Below are 25,943 nucleotides of genomic sequence, written 5' to 3'. Positions count from 1 at the left end.
ACCCCTTGCAACGAATCTTTCTTGATACTTGTCTTTACTTGCATCAACTGCATGTTTGATCTTATAGATCCATTTAGATGTGACAACCGATTTGTCACTAGGTCTAGGAACGATTTCCCAAACCCCATTCTTCATGATGGATTGATATTCTTCCTGCATTGCTTTCTTCCAAACCTCTTGATGCACACATTCCTTGAAAGTAGATGGTTCGACTTCAATCAATTTTGTCATATATTCAGCATAACCAGAATATCTCTTCGGTTTCTTTCTTTCATTGAAGGTTCCTTTCGTAGCTTCATGTCCTTCAGCATCTTCCAATGTAGCTTTCAACCAATTTGGCCTCTTCCTTGTGGTTGGGATGACCACTGATTGAATAGGCTCACTTGGTCATTCTTCTTTGAGATTTGTAGTAGAGTTTTCATGATGAATTTCTTCTTCTTCAAATATGGGAACTTCCTCATCATTAGAATCAATAGGAATATCCTTTGATTTCTTGTATGCTTGATTCTCATCAAATATGACATCCTTGCTTACTTCAATATATCTTCCTTCCTTAATGTAAATTCTATATGCTTTTGGAGAGAGACTATATCCAACAAATATTCCCTTGATACTTGTAGAGTCCAACTTCTTTTGCTTGTCTTTCAGAACATGGATATATGCTAGACTTCCAAAGATTCGAAGGTGATCCACACTCGGCTTCTTTCTTGTGAATACTTCTTCAGGTGTTGTATTATCAAGACTATTATGAGGACTTCTATTTTGAATGTATACGACTGTCATCACTGCTTTTCCCCATAAGAATTTTGGTAGATCTTGATCAAGGAGCATAGTTCGAATGCCTTCTTCAATTGACCTGTTCTTTCTTTCGGCCAATACATATTGTTCGGGATAATAGGGAACAATGAGCTCCCTCTTAATACCTGCTTCCTTACAATATGCAATCAATTCCTTAGAAGTGTATTCCCCACCATTATCAGACCTCAAAGTTTTTATCTTTCTTTCGGTTAGGGTTTCCACTTCAGCCCTAAACTCCTTGAACTTATCAAATACTTCATCTTTTGTTTTGAGAAGGTAGAGCCATGTCTTTCTAGAATGGTCATCAATAAATGTCACATAGTAGAGATGACCTCCAAGTGATTTGTCAAACATGGGCCCACACACATCAGAATGGATGAGGTCTAATATCTCTTTAGACCTAGTTTCACTATTGTGAAATGGCTTTCTTGTATGTTTTCCCAAAGAGCATCCCTTGCACACACCTTCATGATCCAACTTCATATTAGGAATACCATGAACTAGTTGACTAAGAGTAGGGATGACCTTATAATGTAGATGACCATACCTCCTATGCCATAGCTCAATGGGACTTATTTCCATATGAACTAGAGCTTGAGGAGGTGGTGTAATGACTCTATAAAGACTTCCTTCACGAACTCCAATAACCCTAGCTTTATCAATGCTAGAGTCTTTTCCCCAAAGTAATACTTTTCCATCAGCAAAAGAAATTCTTTCCCCTTTATCTTCTAAACAAGAAATAGAAAGCAAATTCTTTTTCAATCCTGGAACATATAGAATGTTGTTGAGATGCAACTTCGATCCATTATCTAGTTTCAACATGTTGATCCCATGCCTCTAACATCATAGCTTTTGTTGTCACCCAATTCCATTGCATAAGAAGATGGCTCCTTTGATAGTGTATGAAATTGTTTACTTTCTCCTGTCATGTGTCTCGATGCTCCACTATTAATGATCCATGCATTGTCATTAGTAAGAAAACCTGTAAGAGCAGCTAAGAATCCTTGACTTTTGACCTTGTTGAACAAGTAGTAGATGACCTTCTTGATCTAGCTTCCAACAGTGTTGATACCTAGTCTTATGTTGGTCATCATAGAGGGAGAATCCATGCCAACAAAGTGATCTTCGACTCTTCCTGACCTTAGCTGTGATACAATGTTGGAAAATCAAAGTAGTTATATTAGAGTTTGATTCTCCTTACTTGATAAGTACTTGTGAGTGTGTTGGCTTCTTTTACTTCTTTATTATCTTATCTTTCATCAAGCAATTACCATATTATGTGTGTATGAAGATCAGAAAACAAGAGACACAAGATATAGGCACTATGCCATGGCAAAACTCCCCTCGAGGGGAAAACCTAGTTAAGATAATTCTTCCTTTCAATAATATTCTTTGAGACTCTTCACCCTAAACAAAGACTAGACCTTCCCTCGACTTCAAGTTAGCCTCCCAGATCTTCGACCCCTTCCAGTAACATCGATTAGGTAGCAGCTTCTAGCAACAGGCAGCTTCCGACAACATTGAAACTGGGAAGATTTTGATCTCCTAATCTAGGGCACGAAACAGAGAGAGAGGCACCAAAAGTTCGATTTTCTTCTTCTCCTTAGACTTCCCCAAACTTGCACTTCCTCTGGCTTCCCGACAACAAACATCGCACTTCTCCAACTATTCTTGAGATATCGAACTGTTAGAAAATCAGAAAGGTAGTAAAGATTTTTTTGTTCTTGATAATTATTTGTGATGTTTCTTATTATTACGATTCTTTATATCTTCTTTCTTTAGTTAATCAAGCCATTACCAAAAGCAACAATACATAAAACAAAGACACCAGATGTAGGCACATGCGAGGGAAAAACCCTCCTTGAGGGGAAACCCAGTCAAGATAATTCTTCCTTTCAATAGTATTCTTTGAGGCTCTTCACCCTAGACCAACACCAAACCTTCCCTCCACACCAAGCCAGCCTCCCAGAATTACGACCTCTTTCCAGCAACTTCGACTATGCAGCAACTTACGACAATAGGAAACTTCCGACAACAGTGAAACTTGGAAGACTTCGATCTCCCAATCCAAGACACGAAACAAAGAGAGAGAGACACCAAAATTTCGATTTTCCTTGTCTCCTTAGACTTCCCCAAACTCACATTCACTTTGGGTTCTCGGCAACAGACTTCGCACCTTTTCCTAGCTGCAAGAGAACTTTGCACTTCTGCCCAGCAACAAGAGAGTTTTGCACTTCTTCCTAGCTACAAGAGAATTCAAATTTTTGAGAGAATGATGCTCCAAATGAATTTGATGAGCTTCCTTTTATAGGGTTCTTATGGGGTCGAATAGGGTCTTTAGGCTGACTTGATCTTTTTCTAGGCCGACATGGTGTGGAGGTTACATAATTCGTATTTGACTCAATACTTAACCTTTTTACATGATTCAAAAGCCCAAGAAGGATCTCTTTAAATGTACAATAACTTTATAGAAATCCTAGAAGTCCGCAATGGGGACTTTGACCTAAAACATGGTGACCCATGCATGAAACACATGCTTTAATAAGTCACAATAATAATAGTAAAAATTCTTTTCCTTATTCTTTTGACAAGTACATTTCATAATGACTCAAGTACATTATTGAAGGCCGAACATAGTTACATTTTCTAACACTCCCTCTTAACTAGGGAGGTATTCATAATGTACAAATACAATGGAAGATCTCAAACTATATGAACCACGAAGAACTTTAGGCACCACAATGCCATGGACTAGATTCCTGACCAGGACAATCTATCCAAACAGTCACTCAATAGTTTTGGCACTGCAATGCCATGGACTAGATTCCTGACTAGGGCAATCTATCCAAACAGTCACTCAATAGTTTTGGCACTGCAATGCCATGGACTAGATTCCTGACTAGGGCAATCTATCCAGGTTGGACTAAAATGGACTCAAGCTTTCATTCCCTTTAGGTACCCTCAGGCTTACTTGCTAACCATCAACCCAAACACCTAGGTGTGTGTCCAAAACAGACCTCAATAACCAACACCATCTTTCCATCTTTGGGACTCAGACATAAACACGAAGTGTCAGCCAGATGTCTTCCCAGGCGATGCTTCACTCACAAAACTTCAACACCCCTTGATCCATCAGATCAAGAATGACCAATCTCTCCCAATCAACCTGATTGGTTACGAGCATGCTATCAAATTCTTCGAGAGATTCACCTGTACAAACACAACCCTAATCAATAATATACTTTCACATGTACATAATCAAATACAAACCTCCAGGGTCTTTCAGACAACTAGATGTTGCTACTCAATTTTTCACAGTAGGACTCTCAACTGAATCTTTGATAGAATATTCTTTAATCATACATTTTTCCTGCCTACTTCCTATGCAACAACATATCCTCTGAAATTCATTCTTCAAATAATACCAAGCTATGCCCTCCCCCTCAACCAGGTAGTGCATCTTCATCTGGACTCCCTCTTAATCTTAGGGAGATCTCATCTATGCAGGCTTGCTCTGGGAGATCAACTTCTTCTTTTCGACATCGGAGAATCTTTCGTGGCTTCCAATCATATCAGAGTTATGAGCATCCCCATCATGAAAAACTAGCTATTGCAGCTCAGAGAATCTTGAATACTATTGAAATCAATGGAGAAAGGTTGGAGAAAGCCCAGTTGTGAGTTGTGTGCACTGTGAACATGGGCTGCGCAATTTTAAAAAATCTGCAGTAATGCTTTTGGGTCAAATATTTGATGGAAGACTGCAGTTTAAAAAATTGCAAATGTTCTTTCAGCGTTGTGCTTCCTACTGCTGAATGTCAACACATCTCCAAGAGAGAACTGTGGCAATTCTGGAAAGGCAAAAAACTAGCTGTTGCAGCTCAGAGAATCTTGAATACTTTGGAAATCAATGGAAAAAGTTTGGAGAATGCTCAGTAACCCAGTTGTTAGTTGTGTGAACATGGGCTGCACAATTTCAAAAAGTCTGCTGTAATGTTTTTGGTCCAATCATTGCTGGAAGACTGCAGAATAAAAAAATTGCATTTGCTCTTTCGACATTCTGCTTCCTACTGCTGAATTTCAATACATCTCCAAGAAGGAATTTTGGAAATTCTGGACAGGAATGGTTTTGTTTCAAGTTTCAACATCGATAATTTGGAATATCGATGCTTAGTTTCTTCATCTCTTGATTGAAAAATTAACTGTTTTTATTATGGTTCAAAATCTGCACATTCAGTAATGGTAGGTTCAAATTTTATTTAACAATTTGATTTGAAACTGTTTTATTTCAGTAGTTAAGCTTTTATAGACATTTGCAAGCACCATTTTTATGCAGGCTTAATACAGGAATACAAGATTTGGTGAAGAATCTCAAGGCCAAGGGTGTTGATGTTTTTCTAGTATCTGGAGGATTTCGTCAGATGATAGAAGTATGTTATTTTCTGTTGTTTTGAGGCAATCTTGTGGAAAATTCATGGAGTAAAGATAAACATATTCAAGGATTTCTTTTGTGCAATAGTATGTCTGAAGTAAATGCATTCTTGTGAGGGCTTGTTAACTAAAGATTGGAAGATAGATGAAAAAACGTGAACTTTAATGTTTATGCACTAGGTTGTGGTGATTATTTCCCTCATTGTTTCATGATAAGTTGGATAAATTCATTTTAATTGCTTTGTTCATAACTACTAAAATTCTAAAGTGATAATCTCTATGGTAAAAAATCTGTTGATTCAAACTAGGAATGTGCTGAATTTTCAGTTTTAATAAAAGACTGATGATGTTTTGTAGCTTTCTATACACTCGTTGTATGCCTATCATTACAAGTCCCATCATACTATTTTTGTCATTTCTAAGTATTAATGTTGGAATGGCAGTGTAATCTTCACATGTGGTCGTGGCTGACTTCACTATATAATCATCATTATCGTGTATTAGACTATTAGTGTGTTTCTATTGTTGGGCTTAAGCCTTAAAGCTTACCTAGTCAACGCTAATTTATTATATATCTAGGTGGTTAAGATCAACTTAGTTGTTATGGGGGCCCATAACCTCTCTTGGGAAGGGTGCTCTACCTCTTGACTTGCGTATTAATACATTTGAATCTCATTTGTAAGATTCATCAGGTGATCTTCTTGATCTTTGTAATACATGTGACAACTTAGACATCATAAATTCTTTGTTCACTCTCTTTTTCTTGGGCTGTATTTTGAATTTTCTCTCTAGCACACACCTATGAATTAGCTCTAGGACACACCTGTTAGGCTTTTATCTAAGAAACATGACACCTTCTTAGTCCTACATGTTGGTGTCATATGTTAAATCTCCTAATTCCAACGCAAATTTATTTTCTCACAACAATTTTTATTCGTAGCAATTTATTTATTTTCTATGTTGCACGGGTTCGCGAACCTGGGGGTGGGGTTCTTGAACCCGTCCCGGATTCTTGTCCCCAAGTACTAGATTCGGGTACGGGTGCTTTTGAGAAGAACCCATAAGAACCAGGTTCTCCATTAAAAATTTTCGAGTTCTTTTGTCTTGACGAGTACGGAGAACCCTAATGATAGGTACTTGGAACCCCAAAATTGGGTTCTTTGGGGGTTCATTTTAGTTTTTATTTTTAAAATTTTAATTAATTTAATGGGCTTCCCTTAATATTCTAAGTAGCTAGTTCTTCATCTTGCGAGAGGAATTGGATTACTAATGCCTTTCTCCATTCAGTAAAGAGAAATAGGTTGGGCTCAAAGAAGACAAAGAACTTAGTGTACATTCACAGCACACTTCGTCTCATATCTCGAAAAGACCCTGGGTACAAGGAGGGTCCTTTCAAGCGATGGGACCAATACATAGATGATATTATGTGTGTGGATGAGGAGATACAACCGGATGACCTTATTGAGCTACCTCCAGTTTCTATGGATGAGAAGGAGCCTCAAGATGAGAGTGATTCCTACCTGGAGAGCATGCTAACTGAAGATCTGAGTGATGCTGATGACATGGCTTAAGGAAGCCATTGTTCACTATTAGCTATTTTTATTTTAGTATTTTAAAATTTCCTAGTTCTTGTTTGGAGATGCGTTAAGGCAAATTTTGAATGTAGTATGACAATGGACATATATTATGATTCTTATTAATATGTAAACTCCAATTTGCACTTGATATCAAACTAGAAATTTTGAAGTTTGATTGTGAATGTTGAATGGTCAATGATGTGCATGTTTAAATATTTAAAGTTTAAATCATAAATATTTTAGTTTTCTTGTTTAAAGTTGAAAAATATACAAATTCATATTTATTAAATTTATAAAATATATTTATATATTATATATATAAATTATAATATACCCCCGACGAACCTACGCACCCTATTTCAAAAAATGACATACGTCCCCATCCCAAAACCCACGTTTCCTAGTAACATAGTTTTTTTTACCAAGTAAAGTTTGAATTGTTGAAAAATAGCTCCATGGAAAACCTCCCGAAAAAATCCCGATAACATTTCGAAATCACGAGTTTTTCAACTCACCGATGTTATCGGCCGAATTTTTCGGGAGTTTTTCAAACTTAAAAAACTAGCAATTGAATCAACAAACTCTCGATAAAATCACAATTCGAATGAAAAAATCGTGACTTAGGACCGGGGCACGTATAAGTTGGGGAAAGTCTGTTTTTTTACTCATTTTGCACTCAAACCTTTAGGATTTGAGCCTGTGGAGAGAGAAGTTTGTCAATGCCCAAGAGAAGGAGATTTGACTAGTTTTGTGGTGTGGATTTGGAGTTTTGTCCACTGCTCAACGTGGGAGGAAAAGGAAAAAACATTCCATATTCCTGTAAAAGAGGCAGAGGAACTCAGTGCCTTACTAGTTTATGACATGTAGATGACTCATGATGATAATATACATTTATTGTATTTTTTATTGATATTTTGACTCTTGAGACTAAGTCAGGGGTCAGGATTTAGGACTTGATTCACTGTTGATATGTGATGTAGCACTAGACTTCTTATACATCTTATATATTAGCTTTCTTTTCATATTTATGTGGCAATGCATTTATCTGATGTTGTGGATACTTTAGATGCTAAAAAAAAATTAAAAATGAATATTTTGTACTTTTTAAAAATTTTTGCTGAGTTTTGCCAATTTTTTCAATTTTCTCCCGATTTTAACGACTTTTTCAATTTTCGGACCCTTGCCAATTTATTCTCGAGTTTGACTTTTTCCACATTTAAAAATAGATCACTAGTATTTTAACATCTAGAAATTTATATGCAATGGAAATAGAATCAAACAGATATCAATCACACATTACAACAAATAAACACCCACAATAATTCTCCTTCATTAATTAATTTGGAAAAATCAGGGTTTTGACCTACAAAGAATTTACAAAGAAAAATACAATGACTGGAACTTGCAATGTTAGCCTCTTTCTCATATACAATCACAAAGTCCTAATATACCACTGTTGTTGCCCAAATTGTACACCAAGAGCGACAATGACTCAGGGCAGAGGTTGTCACTCTGGTCCATGCACACTCCGTTCTAGCTATCTTCTAGGCAAGCTAAGGGGGGTAGTCCCAAAAGGTGAAAGGTTAAGGATGAGGGGAAACTTGTTGGGAACCAACAAGTTCTAGGAGATACACTTAGCTATCTTATGAATTTGATTATAATTAGTTCGCAAGTGTGATTAATGAGCAATGTATTAGAGATCTTGATTAGATTATATTCTTAAGACACTTCAAGATTAATAGTTAAGGGACCAGTGCCTTCAATAACAATGCTCAAGACAAAATATACTTGCACAATGGAGTAAGTTACAAGATACAAGTGTTGCTTAAGGAAATTGGCTTGACAATCAAAATTACGAGCAAGAAGTGAAATTGCAACAACATCACCACAAATGAGATACGATCAACACATGATAATCTGCAATTAATGAGATTAGGCTCGCAGCTCTGATTACCAATGAATGCAATGCAAGGGAAGTACAAGAAGCAAGATTGATATATGAGCGAGAGGTAACCGACAATGTGAATAAAACAAGTACATTCACTTTAAAATTCAAGATTTTGGGGATTCTAAGAATAACCATTGAATTACTCCAGAACTTTTCAATAAGACTAGTGTTGCGGAAATCACGATAATATCGGAAAATTGTGATTTTTTGAGTTTGGCGATATTATCGCCCGATTTTTACGTAAATTTTATTTTATTTATTTATTTTTTTTTTCGCGAAAGATCGCGATAACTTGAAAAAATCTTGAATTTATTTATTTTTCTCCAATTTTTTGACGAGGAGGAGGAGCAACAGGAGGAGGAGGTGACACAATCTACCCAGGCTATCCCTATCACCAGTAGAGGACGTGGTCTACCTCCTGTAGCTCCTAGTTCTTTAGCTTCTAGAGCATAGCAGAGTCCACAGCCAACTCCACCGACATCTACATCTAGAGGAAAAGGGAAAGCTATTGCATTTTCTCGCAAGAGGGGCAGAGGAAATCAGTAGTATTAGACTTTAGTTATTTGGTTCATTTCATTGTATATGACATTATGACATTATGATATTTTGAGGCTGAGTTGGGACTCAGGAGTCAGGACTTACTATTCAGGATATGATTCACTGTTATGTGTGATGTAGCACTAGAAATGGTATTACATATCTTATATATTAGTTCTTTTATCATATTTATGTGTCAATGTATTTATTTTATGTTGTAGATGCTTTAGATATTAAAAAAATTGGAAAAAAAAATGAATATTTTTGTATTTTACGATTTTTTCCCAATTGTTTCCCGATTTTTACGATTTTTTCTGTTTTTTCCCGATTTTTTCCCTTGCCGATAATATCCTGATAACGATAACTGCAACATTGAATAAGACAATGGCAATAGAGGCGGCGATATCAAATGCTTCTTACTCATGTGATATATCATTCAGAGACAAGTGAAAAATAAACAACAAGCACAAATAACTGATGATAGCTGAGATTTGCTAATAGTGATTGATGAAAGATGCAGACTAACCAATGGAATGAAATTCTGATCCAAACGAGTGAGAACAAAGAGAAATGGTTAGTATCCAATGCTTTGAAGAGACCTTGATGACGATAAACACTTCAATGAACAACACTATTCCTCAAATTATCAAGATGCTAAAGACACAAGAACATGAACAGATAATCTTCAGAACAGGCACCTGATCTTAAGATCAGCTCATGGGTTAGCTAGATCATTCACAATATAGCTCATAGTTATGCAAGAGAGAGATATTAAATTGTTGCGTGTTGAATGCAATCACAAGTGCAGGAATGCAATGCAATTATGAAATGCAATAAAGAACACAAGGGAAGATAGTTAGTAACCAACCAAGGGCATAAGGTTATTCTCAAGACGACAAAATGCTGTAGCTACAATATAATGACTTCAAGGATGCTCCAGGCCTTAAAATATACTAATCAAATTGCTGTAAGAATGAGATCAGATTACTGCTGTTATGATATCAGTCCAAAATTCACTTGCAAATCATTCAAGACAGCATTGATTAAGTCCTTAAATTAATATATGACATTCATTAAATATCTTAGGACCTCTTTTAAGTGACTATGAGATTGATTACATTTCAACCCTCAATGGGGGAACAACCGTTCGTTATAGACCCTCAATTTATTACCCAATTCTACGATTCAATATGATCTAGTAGACCAAATGATTTGTAATAAAATAATTTAGCGAATTAGCTTAAATTATTCCCAAATCATTTTTACAAAAGACTCAACTAAAACACTAGGATTCACCTATGACCTTGACGATAAATTCCATTGGTACGAACAAAGTTCGTTCTTCACATTAAATACTCCAGAAGACTTGGAATATGTAGATCTCCATCGAGATACAATAATATATATTAAATGTATCAATAAGAATGACGATACAATTGAGAGTGAGGGTTCTGTATATTTAACCAGGTAAATACCCTTTCATGAATGGTCATGTCTATAGAGACATGCGTCTTTGTTTAACTAACTATTAACTACATATTATTGTGATTATTATTTATATGTATTACTTTTACATAATTATATTCATAACATTGACTTCCTCTTCAAAAAACTTTGTTCTCAAAGCTTCCTAATGAAAGGGCTTGATCTCTTTTTCTGTTTCGAATGTCTTCTCGTCTCAAAATTGTCATCTTTGTTGCTACAAGTTGATATGGTCCTTGGAGTGATAAATAAAACTGTCGAACTGAGAATGGATCTGACCATTCTAAATTAATCTTATGTAGAATCTTGTGGATACTAGACAGTTCGTGTGAATTGTTATCACAAGACTGAATTATACTGAGATTAGTATTCTTCGGAACGTCAGTTTGTTGTTTTTGTTCTAAATACATAGCTTGATTGAGTTGTCTACTCTCGTGATTCGGATGTTGATAAGGAATTCTAGTGATTTGATTTTCCCTTATTTTGTTTGGAACTGCCACTTCTGAGTGCATCTTTACTTCAACTAGTTTGTCCTCTTCTTGAGTTGTGATATTGATTGGATCGGTATTTGTTGTTTTTCGTCAACTTGAATTTCTACATTTGATGCTTCTTTCTTGATAAATTGTTGTACCTTGTTTTCTAATGACTTTTCATCGTTCTTAAGTTTCTTAATTGGCGTCAGTAATTTTTCACTATGGTCTTTAAGCCGAGAAAATTCTTCGTTTTTGTCAATGGTGATCTTGTCAATTTCTCTTTGCATATTTTGTAGTAATTTTTTACCTTGAAAAATTATTTTTGAAATATCTTGTATGTCTTCGTGTTGCTGAATTTGGCTTAAGTGTAACATCCTTGAGTGTTATTTTCTTTTTCCTGTAGGAAAATGTTAAAAACTTTTTTTTTTTCGTATTTAAGATGAAGGATCCTAGAGTTTCCATCTAAGGTAAACCCAAAATAATGTCACCTTGATTGCTCCATAGGGTTTGAACTGAGAATTACGATATAAATGTATAATCCTCAATGTTTAATTGTAAATTGGTTGTCATATTTTTTGTTGCCAAAACAGTGTAATTTTTCGATTATATTTGACTCTGGAATCACTAATTGGTTTGCGATTTTAAGCGTTATATAATTATTATCTTTGGTAGGTGAGATAGCAATAGTGACTTCTTTTCTCACAATAGACCCTTTAATTCTAAATAGCACTAAAGCATAATTACGTGAATTTTTCTGAAATCTTCCTTCCTTCAATTCCAAATTAGATTCCATTTGCCTTTATTGAGGTGAACTTAGGGTTTTTTAAAAGTAACCCCTTTAAAAGTCTTTGGATTTTTTTCTTTTTTAAAAGTCCCTCAAGTACTTTTTCACCTTTTTATATAAAGGGTTTTATAATGGTCTCTTTTAACTGAAAATGTTTTCCTTCTTTTTGGAATGGACCTTTAATACCTAAATCTATAGGTATTTTATTATTATTATACTTTAATTGAGATATTTTCTGTTTCCCTTTTTAACTAATTCCTTTTTAATACCTTTTAATTCTCTTTTTCTATTTTTTTTTTTTAAAGATGAGCTTAAGGTTTAAGAATAAACCTTCTAATCCTTGTAATATATATATATATATATATATATATATATATATATATATATATATAAAATTTATTTTTAATACCCTTTTGAATATCTGTATTTTCTGAGGCCTTAAATCATTTACCTTAAGGTCAAACCTTCACTTTGATATGATCTGTGATTCTTTAAATAAAAGACCTCCTTAATGCTCACTTTAATATTGTATATTCCTTTTATTCAACATCAAACCCTTTTTAATATCTTTGCTCACTTTAATATTTTTTGACTTGAACTGTTGAAATCGTACCCTCTTTCCAATTGTGTGAAATTATTTTTTGTTATGCTAATTGATTTCCTCAATTTGTAATAATTAGATGCAGGCTTCAAATGACACCTTCCAAGTGCAGTGATGGTTCCTTCCAAAAAAGATTTAACAATGATTGGCAGCGCGACGTTTCAGTTGGCAGGAGCGAAAAATAACGATGAGTGGACTTATAACCGGTAGCAGATGGATCTGTGGATCTGGACGTGTGGCTATGTGCTGAGACTATGGTTCAATAGCAGTGTGGACTAGATTTAGTGAAGTGGCTCGAATCTGTAGGCGGCAATGAGCGAGCGGTTGCAACGGCTGGTCGTCAGGTAGACCTGACTGTGCAGATGGCGGAGCCTGTTTGTGCGAATATGCAGTGTTGCAGGCGACAGGGGGACAGACTCCAACGGTGAAGGTAGCAACATGCGATGGGTTGTTTGGTGATGACAATTTGCAGCGGTTGGAGCTTTGCAGGGATCGATTGTTCGACAACTTTGTCGTTGGCCGGTTTTGCTGGCAGTTGTGGCTACAACAACCCAGTGGTGATGGTAGGGACTGTTGGCAGAGTAAGGTGGATGACGATGGATTATAGTAGAAAAGCGACGACGCAATGGCTATGCTCATCGTGGCTGCGTGGTATGCAGAAATGCTAGTGCAGGAATGGGATGTTTCAGCCTTTTTTTAAATAGGGACTGCTGCTAGTCGAAGCAGTTACCAGTACGCAGCAGCGCTAGTGGCGATGACGGTGGGGATAGATGATGGTGTTGTTTGCTTTGATGGCAACAAGAGTCGAGGAAATCGACAGTTGTGGTCACCGTAATCAGGACACTGGCCACTATGTGGGGACGTCGTCGGTAGTTGGAGATCGTCCAATTGTATTTCGATTTTGTTTGTCCGATTGTATTTCAATTATATATATATATATATATATATATATATAATTTTTTTGACAATGGTTTTTTTTAATATCTCTGTTGCACAAGGACCCATCCCCACCAAAATTCATGGCATTTCCTACGTCTTGATGATTTGGGTACTTTGGAACTTGTCAGAAACTTCCCCAATTGGTCGGGGACTCCATCGGGGACTTGGGGACTTCCTAGCCATCCCTGAGCCATCCCTCGAAAAATTGGGGACTTTTCAGGGTACTTTAGGATGTCCCTTGATATCAAGCACATTAAACTTTAAAAAAAAAATTAAAATTAAATTTTAAAACCTAAGTTCTAAACTTTAAAGTCAAAAAATTAAAAAACAAATTTTGAAACCTAAACCCTATTGCAACCTAAACCTATCAACTAAACTAAACCTATCACATACTACACATTTCACTACACGACGACGATGAAGGTAAACACTGTTATAGAGACACAACAGTGAAGGTAAACACAGGTTGCAAGTAAACACTGAGCTCGAGTGAAGGTTGCAGGGAAACACAAGTTGTGAGGGTTGCAGGTAAGAGTCGAGCGAAATCTGAGACGACGGGCGAAGGTAAACATTGAACAAAGAACTCCATTCACAACGGAAACTCTATTCACAATGGCAAAGGTAATCAGAACTGAGAGAAGTCGAACGAAGGTTGTAGGTGAGGTAAGAGTTGAGCGATGGAGCAAAGTCCGAGTCTTTTAATTTGGGATTTATAATTAAATTTTAATGACTTATTCATGTTTACAGTTTATAGTCACTATACTCCATGAATTAATTTGCCTTCAATTTGAACTTGTCTCTTTCTCCATGTCTGTGACAAACCTTTTCTTAGCATGAATCTTTGAAATTTCCCCATGCCACAATCACCATGACTTTAATACCATGTTAAATATATGCAAGAGACAAGCAGGAGAAACTAGATGATATATCAATGTGCTACTAAATTACTAGTGGTAAAGTCTATACACATAGCAAGTTCCATTGTTCATTTTTAGGAACCAATCAACTAATTGCCTAGATACATTAACATAAACATCATTTATTATATATAATTTATTTCACTTTATGACATTATTACTTTTGTACATAACATTTGTTACTCCTGAAATAAACATTACAATGGCTAACTCATCTTTAACGCTTAATGTTATAAGGTAAATAGACAGGATGGTAATACTCTTTGTGCTCTGTAAATAATAATGATTCTGAATGATTATGATATACATTATACTGATGACAGGTCCCACAAGGTTCTTAATTTCTAGACTCTTAATTTGGGATTTATAATTAAATTTTAATGACTTGTTCATGTTTATAGTTTTATTAAATTTTACTTTAGACTTTAAAGTTTAGTTGCTACTTAAATTTTGAAATGATTCATCATGCATCATAGAATGATTATGTAGATAGTAGTAGATTGTAGGTTGTAGTAGATTAATAGTACTTATAAAGTTCTTGACAATGTAATATCCCTCCCCTTAATAATAAATAATAAATAATACAAAAATAATAATAGAAATAATAAATTAATAAATAATAAAAATAATAAATCATAAATGTTAAATAATAAATGATATTAAAACAACATATATTTAAACAATTGTTAAAAATGACTAACGATTTAATGAAAACAAATCAAAATTGCGGAAATCTAGAAACCCCAATTCCAAAGTTTACTTACTGTAGAAATTAACTTGTAGGAAAATAAGCATCCTGTAACTTCAAAAACAAGTCAAGTTAAATATTCCGACAAAATAAATTCTTGTACGAAAATAAGCATCTTGTAACTTCAAAAACAAGTCAAGTTAAATATTCCGACAATTTTTTTTTTTTTTTTTTAGATGCCCATAGGCCCTAAGGGTTGAGCCCTGCTCTGATACCATATGTAACAGTCCAAAAATAAATATCTAATTAACTTTTCTAATTAACATTAAATTTAAATCAGAGTTCAATTACCTAGCCAAAACATGTAATTAAATTCAACTATGAATAGTGCTTACCTGTGGTAGAAGTAGGCTTACCACAACAAGGTTTTGGGGACGACTCTCCACCCAACCATAGGCTCAATTGCGCAAGGATTTGCTACAACTGGCCACCCCCAAGCCCTCAATCAACGTACTACTGCCAGTGACTCCTAAGTCTTAGAACACCATTCTCCCAAACAAAATTTCAATTTATCTTTATCCTTAAAAATCATGAATCTTGGTGTGACATATAATAATGAATAAATATTCTTTCGAAATTCAAGTACCTTTTAACACAATAATGCCACAAATATTCTTAAGCTTTAGTCATTTGAATATGGGTTGAGACAATTCTCTAAGTTTTATTCTGACATCATTATTACCTTCTAACTCATGTTTTCAATGGTTTTATACTACAAAATTTGTGATTGTTGATAATTTATGGTTTAAGTATTGTGATTGTTGATAAATTATGATAAAATATATCTTATTAAAACTCATAAACTCTGATAATAAGGATAACTTATTAACCTTATTATTATTAGATTCTGATAATAATTATTATTGAGTATATTGGTTCTTATTTTATGCTTCTTCAAGTGATGAATCTTGATATTGAGTTACAGTAGTGTTTTATTTCTCATACAAGGTCTCTATATCAACCTTCTTTTCTTGTTACAATTCACAAAGCGAAATTCTAAATGAGTCACATAATTAAGATATAGTTTTATTATGACTCAATGATTCATTGGAAAAGTATATAATCTTATAATCTTGATGGTGATAATCTACCCATAATTGACGATATATAATTCTTTGAAAGATCGCACTATTGATATGGTATACTGGCATGCTGGTGTAACTACTCACCACCGGTTCATTTTACAACACAGTTTACATAGCATTTGAAGTAATTGGATAACTGAAGTTGAAATTGTCACCAATTAAAGTGCTCTAAAATAGTGAAATCTGTTCCAATTCACAAGGGATAAACTTTGATATCTTATTACCTTTAGCTGATCGTTGTTCACTTGCATCTGTTCATTATTTTATGGTTCAATCTGATCTAAAAACACAGAAATAACATTCTGTGAATGTTGATCATATTATTCACTAATTATTTGTTGGATTACTGTCCTTTAGCGATAGCAATTGCTTGGCATTTCTCTGGTCCATTATTGCAAGAACACAACTCTCTCAATATGATCTTCTAATTTTGCATTGCAATTGCCATTCAGATTACATGTATCTGCTCATTTACTACTCATATCATTTGTATATTAAACATCATCAAGCTACAGGATGGTATATTTTAGTCTCAGTGGCAAATCGTACAGATTTGGATTAAAGTTCAGATGTTGAGTATAATGTTACATGAGGTTCGTGATTCAAGGTTAATTGCATATGGAAAGAAGAAACTTGCAATTTTTTTTAAGGATGATAACTAAGCATAGTTCATGTGATTATGCCGAACTTGGATCAGATAATTTACGTGGTAGAGAAGAAGTATCACAACAAAGATAATAAATTAGTAAGAAGAGACAACCTATTTTGGAACATAAAAGAAGAGTATTGTGGTATTTTGGAACATAATGGAAGAATTTGGTATAAACATAACTTGGTACTCTAAAGGTATCACTATAAGGTCTATCTAAGGATGATGCACATAAAGAAGAAAATATTGGCACTCAACCAATGGAGTTGAATAATTATGGTAATAATTTTACGAAACTTGGACGGTTTGTTAGAATGATTGGAAAAGATAAGTTGTGTGCAAGACAACATCTATAACAATTTTCCCTCTAATGGGAGAGCCACATTGTAAAGTTTTCCATAGGTGACTAACTATATGAAGGAATTATGGATAACAAGACGTATGATCAGGTAATTTTATTATGTTGATAAGCGGATTACATTTGGTAGCTATCTTAATGAATTTATTTTTCAGGTATTACCCAAGTTGGGAAAGAGTAATGTATGAAGTTGCATGATGACCAAGTGATGATAAACTTGGAAGATATAGGAAGAAATGTTGCTAGAAATTTTATAAGGATACCATGAGAAGGATTGTGTACATAGTGACAAAGAAGTAAAAGAGGTTGTATTGACTAGGACTTTCCATAACATTAAAAGAGATGAACTCGACGAGATAAGAAAATATTTCTTTGGATGAAGTGCTAATTGTTAAATAAGTCAACATCGATCAACAAATTCTCATGCAAGAAAATTAAGCATGATATAAAGTTAAATCATGATGAAAATAGTATTTATATGCAATTGCATAGAGTGGTATTGGAATCAGTAAGCCAAAGGGTACATGGATGTAAAATCAAGGGATTTTAATTTTGAGATAGATGATTTAAATAATGATGGTATCACTAGTAATGAATTTCACCAAAATTTCCTTTGGGAAGGAAGACTCAAGATGATGAGGCTCATATGAAATTTAACGATGTACTTAGATGATTATACCATTTGTGTAAATGATCAACTACCTAGTAGAAAGAAGTCGAAATGATTATTGAAAAGTGATTGACAACTTGATGAAAACATATTGACGATGTTTCATGATATCATGGTAGGAAGATAATGATGTACATATGGTTCTTATAGTGATAATGTATCCATATGACAATAGCGATATGCATAGGTATTATGACATTATGTCAAGGTATATTGACATTTTCTGTCAGGCCAGGGTAACTCCAGACTTGGCAGAAAAAACTGATTGATTTATTTCATTAGGTAACTATTGTTTATATATAGGAATGTGACTGATCAGTTCATCTACTTGATGACTGTTCACATTCTGGGTACACCCAACCGCTGAGGATTAGGTGTCAACAATTCCCCCCCTTAATCTGAAGGGATGTTGGTGAGTCCAAGCATCGTTCTGAATCTTTCAAGCTTTTCTCTTCCAAGCGCTTTGGTGAAGATGTCTGCAATTTGCTCATTTGTGGAACAATGACGGAGATGGATTGTTTTGGCCTCAACATGATGTCGGATCAGATGATATTTAGTATTGATGTGCTTAGTACGATCATGGAACTTTGGGTTCTTGGCCAACTTTATTGCAGAGGTGTTGTCAATCATGAGTGGAGTTGATTGTACTTGTTTTACCTGCAAATCTTCAAGAATTTTCGCGAGCCACACAATTTCTTTCGTTGCTTCAGCTGCTGCCACGTATTCTGCTTCTGTTGTGGAATCTGCTGGAACTGATTGTTTGCGTGATCTCCAAGAGACAGCTCCTGATCCAAGACTCATAGCATATCCTGAAGTAGATACTCCAGTTTCTTTGTCTCCATCGAAGTCTGAATCAGAGTATCCAATCAAGCTGAAGTTGTCCACCTGTGTATACTTGATTCCAAGGTCTTGAGTTCCCTTCAAGTACCTTAGAACTCTTTTTGCAGCAGACCAATGTCCCTCACAAGGCTTTTGCATAAACCTGGAGAGGATTCCAACAGCAAATGAAATGTCTGGTCTGGTAGTAGTGAGGTAGATGAGACTTCTTATAAGCTGTCTATACTTTGTTGCATCCTCAAATTCCTTTCCTTCAATAGATGTGAGCTTTAAGTTTTGTTCCATTGCAGTAGAAAGAGGATTGCACTCTGTCATGCCAAATCTGTTTAACAAATCTCCAAAGTATTTCTTTTGAGAAAGAAATATGGATTTTGGATGTTGGGTTACTTCAATGCCAAGATAATAATGAACATAGCCCAAATGAGTCATTTCAAAACTTTTTCCTAATTCTTTCTTTATGGATGCAATATAGCTTTCATTGTTCCCTGTCATTAAAAGATCATCTACATATACCACAAGATATACAACTGTTTTGCCAACTTTCTTGACAAATAAAGTTGCATCATCAAGATCAAAATGATTGAAGTTGAGTTTCAGAAGATGCTCTGTTAGTTTTTCATACCAGGCTCGTGGTGCTTGTTTGAGGCCATACAAGGACTTCACAAGTTTGCATACTTTATGTTCATGTCCTTTCACAACAAATCCTTCAGGCTGGGACATAAAAACATTCTCTTTTAGATCTCCATTCAAGAATGCAGTTTTTACATCCATTTGATGGACTTTCCAACCGTTCTGAGCAGCTAGTGCAAAGAGTGTCCGGATGGTGGCCCATTTTGCTGTGGGGGCAAAAGTTTCTTCATAATCGACCCCTTCCTTCTGTGCAAAACCTTTTGCCACAAGCCTAGCTTTGTGCTTGTCAAGTGAGCCATCAGCTTTGTATTTGTTCTTGTAGACCCACTTGCAGCCAATTGGTTTGGTTCCAAATGGAGGATCAACCAGCTTCCAAGTGCCATTCTTTATGAGGGCATCATACTCCTTTTGCATCGCTTCTTTCCATTCATCATGAGAAGCAGCTTCTTTGAAGGAAGTTGGTTCAAAATCTGTAGACAAGTTCAATTCACAATCATAAGTAACATCCATATCAATAGGTGAATTAGAGTCATCTACATCACCTCCATTTTGTCGGTTTGAATTTCTGGTTCCTGTTTTTCCAATTTCATCAGGATGAACACTTTCAAGTGTCTTTGTCAACCACTTTGGGGGACCTTTCTGAGATGGTCCAAGCTGCTCTGTTGATTGAGTTGGGACTGAATCAAGATTGAGTCTCCCAATTCTATCAATTACATCACTTAAAGCATCATCCGTTGTTGGAGTTTCATGCAGGGGAGATTGTTCTTCAGAAGAAGATTCCACATGTTGTTCTAGTATAGGAATCCCCCCTTCAAGATGTAGAATCTGATTATCAAATTCTTGAAATGATTTTGTTTTTGCGAATCTATCCAAGCGATCAAGTTGCCGCTCAACAACATTGTCAGATTTGGATGATTCAAGAAAAATGACATCTCTAGATACAACAAACTTTTTATTTACTTCATCATAGAGGCGGTATGCTTTAGATGTGTTTGAATACCCCAGGAAGATACACTTACGACTTGTAGCACCAAGTTTGTTTCTATGTACCTTTGGTATTAAAGCATAACAGGTGGAACCAAAGATCCTGAGATGTTTTACCGAAGGAACATGTCCATACCACAATTCATAAGGAGTCTTGTTTCTTATAGCACTAGATGGACATCTATTCTTTATATATGCAGCACATAGAACAGCATCAACCCAAAACATTATCTTTACATTTTTGAAGAAAAGCATGGATCGTACCATATTCAAGATTGTTCTATTCATTCTTTCTGCTACACCATTCTGTTGGGGATTATAAGGTACAGTTGTTTGATGTTTGATTCTATGTTGGCGAAGATAGTTGTCAAATTCATTTGATGTATATTCTTTTCCATTATCAGTGCGAATAGACCCAATATGAGATTGTGCATCATTTTCAATCCATTTATGAAAATTCTTGAATGTTTGAAAAGCATCAGATTTGTTCTTCAATAAATAAACCCAACACATTCTGGTGTAATCATCAATAAAAATGTCATGATATATTTATTTCCATTTGCAGAAGGAACAGGCATTGGACCACATAAATCTGAATGAATGAGTTCAAGCTTCCTATGTGCTCTTGAATGTGAATCATGAAAAGACTGTTTGCTATGCTTTCCTAGAATGCAAGCATCACATTGCTTATGTTTTCTAGGAATTGTAGGCAAACCAGCAACACCATTTTTCTTCAATAAGCGGAGACTGTCATAGTTTAAATGTCCAAATCTAGCATGCCATAATAAACTTGATGGAAGTGTACCTTCTTCATGATGAGAAATATATGAGAAATGTTGTGCATGAGCAGAGGTTCCTTGCAGTTTGAGAAGTCTTTCTTCTTCTATTCCCCTCATGACAAGTGAGTGGTCAGATGCTTTTCTTACCTCAAGCTTGCCATCAAACATATGAATGGAGTGACCTTGCTGACGGATGTGGACCAAGGACAGCAAGTTTCTCTTGAGTTGTGGGAGATATAGAACATGATCCAGAAGAAAGTCTGGAAGACCAGGCAGTTTAAGCCTGATTGTGCCAAGCCCTGATGGCTTGATTTTTGACTGATCTGCAAAGTATATTGCTCCATCAACATTGTCAGTGAAATCTTCAAAAAAATCTTTCCTATGAGTCATATGACAGGTTGCTCCTGAATCAAGCAAACAATCATTTTTCGAAGAAGCAAGTGAAGCATTAAACAAATCTTCATTTACTCCAATGTTGCATTGTGCCTCAATATAGTGAGCGGATTCAGGTGCTTTATCTTTGTCTGTATCATCAGTTTTACCTTTCTGCTGGTTTCTTTTCTGCTCAATTTTGTCCCATGGTAGCTTGCATGTAGAAGCATCATGTGATCCATTTCGTTTGCAGCGAATGCAATGCAGATCTGCCTTTTCTCCTTGAGAATGTCTGCCCCCCCTGCCTCTGAAATATCTTCCTCTTCCTCTTCGTCCACCTCTTCCTCTTGTAGAATCTTGAGCAGGATGCTTTTCTTTATGAGCAAGGCAAACAGTCTCTTCAGAAGATTCAGGGACTGTCTTCTTTCCAAAGGCTTTCTCTCTTTCAACAAACTTTTTCACAAGAGAATCAAAGGTTATATCTTTAAGATTTCCATTTGCTTGTAAAGACTCAAGATAATTGGAGTAAGTAGGATAGAGTGCCTTGAGAAAAGCAATAAGAGGGATATCCAGCTCAACCTTAGTGGATTTGATATCATGCATTATGGATTTTACTTCAGATGCAAGAGCAAGAGGATCATTATTTTTCAGTTCAAGAGTGAAGAGTTTAATCATGAGCTGAACAACTTCAAGTGCAGAATGTGAGTCATAAAGTTCTTTCAGCTTTTGTAAAGCTTCAAAGGCAGTTGAATATGATGAAATATGGCGACTTACTTCTTCATTTACAGATGCTGCGATTAATGCATAGGCTTTGCTGTTCTTGTTTTCCCAAATGACGAGCTCTTTGTCTGATGTAGGCTGCACTGGGTCATTGTCTCCTTCTCCGACACACACTCCTTTCCACAACTCATTGAAGATGAGAGTGTGTTTTATCATCCTGGACCATTCAGGATAGTTCTCCTTGCCAGTGAGAACTATCCCTACCATAGAGATGATTGAATGCATTCTGTAAAAAATACTTCTGCTGATAAAAAAAAACTTCCTCACTTCAATATCACTTTAATGCTTTAACTTTTCAAAGCAGCATTACCATTCAAATGATAAAAAAAAACTGTGCAATATCATAGGCATTCAAATCAAAGGCTGATGATTTTAAATCCTTTCATCAGCACTTCTCAGAAACTTGTGCAGACTCAACCAGAATGAGAACTAACATTCGATGGCCAAAGAAAAACAGGCCCATAATCATAAATCCATGGCGGAAGAGATCCTGGGACTTGTGGCGAATCACACAGTTAATTCACTCCGGGATCAATGCTTCTTCTTGCATTCGGCGGCCGGCATTCTCTTGTGACAATGCACACAAAGTTGGGAGGGAGAAGCGTAGCTGACACGCAGGTTAAACAGTCACGCAAATAATAGGCCAGAAATGATAAATCGTGTTGTCATAAACTAGCATTACAAGAGACTGTAAATTGCTTTATCAATTCCTTCCTGACCCTAACTTCGAACGCTGATCGCATTTTGCAATATTTAAACTTCACATGGAGATTCTACCACCTTACTGTAATCACTTTGCCCACGGTTTCTAGAGCCTTTCACGCAGACAAAGAAGTAAGCAATGACGCAGGGTATGAGAGCATAAGCCACATCTCCGCTCTCTATTCTTGAACCAGCCATCCTACATAAGCTCTATGTCATACATTAATGCTACAGTCAATCCCAATATAAATTTTTCGTCATACCCATTGCTTCAGGCAACTGCAAGTTTGCTACAGTCAATCCCAGCGTTCAATGGTATTCACAATCACAACGGGGAGAGCCCTGATAATACAAGGTAGAAATCTATAACCTGCTCCGCCTCCACTGGGCTTGGAAAAAACAACGGGAAAACAAATAGAAGCACTAGTATGATGTATAATAGAGTATTGTCAGCCACGAGACCAATTTCTGTACAAAAAATGTAAACAGGCGAGCCACAGAATAATGAATGAAATAACAAAACCCGTTTAACGTCTCGTCCTTGACATTTCCAGCTCCGGACGGTGATACCATGTCAGGCCAGAGTAACTCCAGACTTGGCAGAAAAAACTGATTAATTTATTTCATTAGGTAACTATTGTTTATATACAGGAATGTGACTGATCAATTCATCTACTTGATGACTGTTCACATTCTGGGTACACCCAACCGCTGAGGATTAGGTGTCAACATTTTCATTTACTACATGATGATAGGTATTTAATGTTCAATACTCATGATGGATATAATATGCATAATGTCGCATAGGAATTATGATGTTATAATATGAGGATTATTGACATGTGGTTCATTTATGAGAAGTCATGATATGTCTTTAATATAATTATGTTGATAGTACAACTGAAGCATGCGATAGTCCGTACAAATCTATGACATGCATGAGCATATTTTTTCCTTATTATTCATAATGTTGCGATTAACAAAGATGAACGTTCTTATGATGACATGCAAGAGTTGGCATGTGGATTATTTCCTATGATACTATGATGGTATGGTTGATGCATTGGATGCATGTTGAGATGTGATGTTTCACAGGACTCGACAAATGGGCCGAGAGGGCCGGTTTATTTGATGATCTCGTGCGAGCCCATACGCACGAGGGAGAATAAGTAACACCATATGGGTTGGGGAAAAAACTCAATCAACACTACATATGCCAGTGGTTCGTTTGTCTTGTGTATAGCTCTTGATGGATAGCTCTTGAAGAGCTATGGGACCATCTTGAGGAGGCCAAGTGCCTGATGTTCTAGGCTAGGTGCTTGTTATTGGATTGGGATGCCGAAGTCTGGAAGGGATGTAAAGGACTTCGATGCCTGGGGCCGTGCGCCTTAGTAGTTGTGGAGGGAGTGGGCCAGCCTTGCGAGATGCCCGGGGTCATTGAGCACCGGACCGGATGCCTGCCTTGGGGCAGATGAGGTCTGAGTCAGGCGCGAGCCTTGGGGCCAGCCTTGGACTAAGATACAGACCGGGTCAGGCTTAGCCTGGTGCTGAAAGTGGGAAAAAGGACAAAGATTCCTTGAGATTTCCCGGGGTGTTGGGGACTTTCGATGCCTGCTGGTTATACTAGTTCAGCAGAGGGTGTTGGCAACATGAAGTAAATAAAATAATAAATAATAAATAATAAATAATACAAAATAACTTCGGGACGAAGTTCCTTAAAGTGGGAGAGTATGTAATATCCCTCCCCTTAATAATAAATAATAAATAATAAATAATAAATAATAAATAATACAAAAATAATAATAGAAATAATAAATTAATAAATAATAAAAATAATAAATCATAAATATTAAATAATAAATGATATTAAAAATATATACAAGAAAATAAATAAAAATAATAAAAATAAAAAATAGTAATAACCATACTAAAGCTCTAAATAATAATAAATAGAAATAAAACAAGAAAACTATCAAAAAGAAGAAAATAAAACAAGAAAGCTAAAAAATCAAAAGAAAAGTAAAGAAATAAAACAAGAAAGCTAAAAATCAAAAGAAAGTTGCATGTAGACACATGGAGTGTGTGCATGTGGTTCCCCTTCCAATGTTTGTTCTATTTAATAGATGGTGAGGAAGATGAGAGACATGCTTGCATTCCATCATTCCGAGATTCTATCTTTCATTCTCTTGGGAGAATGGTGTTCTAAGACTTAGGAGTCACTGGCAGTAGTACGTTGATTGAGGGCTTGGGGGTGGCCAGTTGTAGCAAATCCTTGCGCAATTGAGCCTATGGTTGGGTGGAGAGTCGTCCCCAAAACCTTGTTGCGGTAAGCCTACTTCTACCACAGGTAAGCACTATTCATAGTTGAATTTAATTACATGTTTTGGCTAGGTAATTGAACTCTGATTTAAATTTAATGTTAATTAGAAAAGTTAATTAGATATTTATTTTTGGACTGTTACAGACAATGGACAATGATGACGAGATTTGTTTTTGTGATGCACAGTGATGATTAGATAGTATTAGACTTTAGTATTTTATTTTGTAATTTGAATTTCAAAATTAATAATAGTTCTAATTTTTATATTTTAATTTATCATTCATGTTTATGCTAAATTACTAAATTTTATTTTATTTTTTATTTTTTATTTTTTAATAAATATAAAAATTTGTTGCCGCACTTGCCGTCCTCAACCCGCCATCCTCTGAAAATTTGGGGGTGTGTAGAGATAGCCGGGGATAGTTGGTTCAGCTATTGGAATGACCGGGTAGAATGAGGTAATCTCACTAAGTTTTTCTGCGAGTTTATTTTCTCTGTAATTGGATTGTCGGGAGGGCATCTAGAGTTGTATTTAGAATACTTTT

The 25,943-nt window shown here is 35.7% G+C and overlaps 1 protein-coding gene across 1 annotated transcript in view; it reads left to right on the top strand.

Moving 5' to 3' along the window:
• Positions 1-25,943, top strand: part of LOC149138140 (phosphoserine phosphatase, chloroplastic-like) — a 225,675-nt gene that overhangs the window by 115,730 nt on the left and 84,002 nt on the right. Inside the window, exon 4 of the mRNA XM_089449156.1 lies at positions 5,132-5,225. Within this exon, the coding sequence (XP_089305282.1) occupies positions 5,132-5,225 (94 nt within the window). The remainder of the gene's footprint in view (positions 1-5,131; positions 5,226-25,943) is intronic.

The sequence above is a fragment of the Pinus tabuliformis genome, chromosome X, assembly GCF_031772625.1.
Source record: "Pinus tabuliformis cultivar Carrire ecotype Pingquan chromosome X, CPIR1, whole genome shotgun sequence".
In the NCBI taxonomy this organism is placed as follows: domain Eukaryota; kingdom Viridiplantae; phylum Streptophyta; class Pinopsida; order Pinales; family Pinaceae; genus Pinus; species Pinus tabuliformis.
This window is presented reverse-complemented; position numbering and strand designations above follow the sequence as displayed.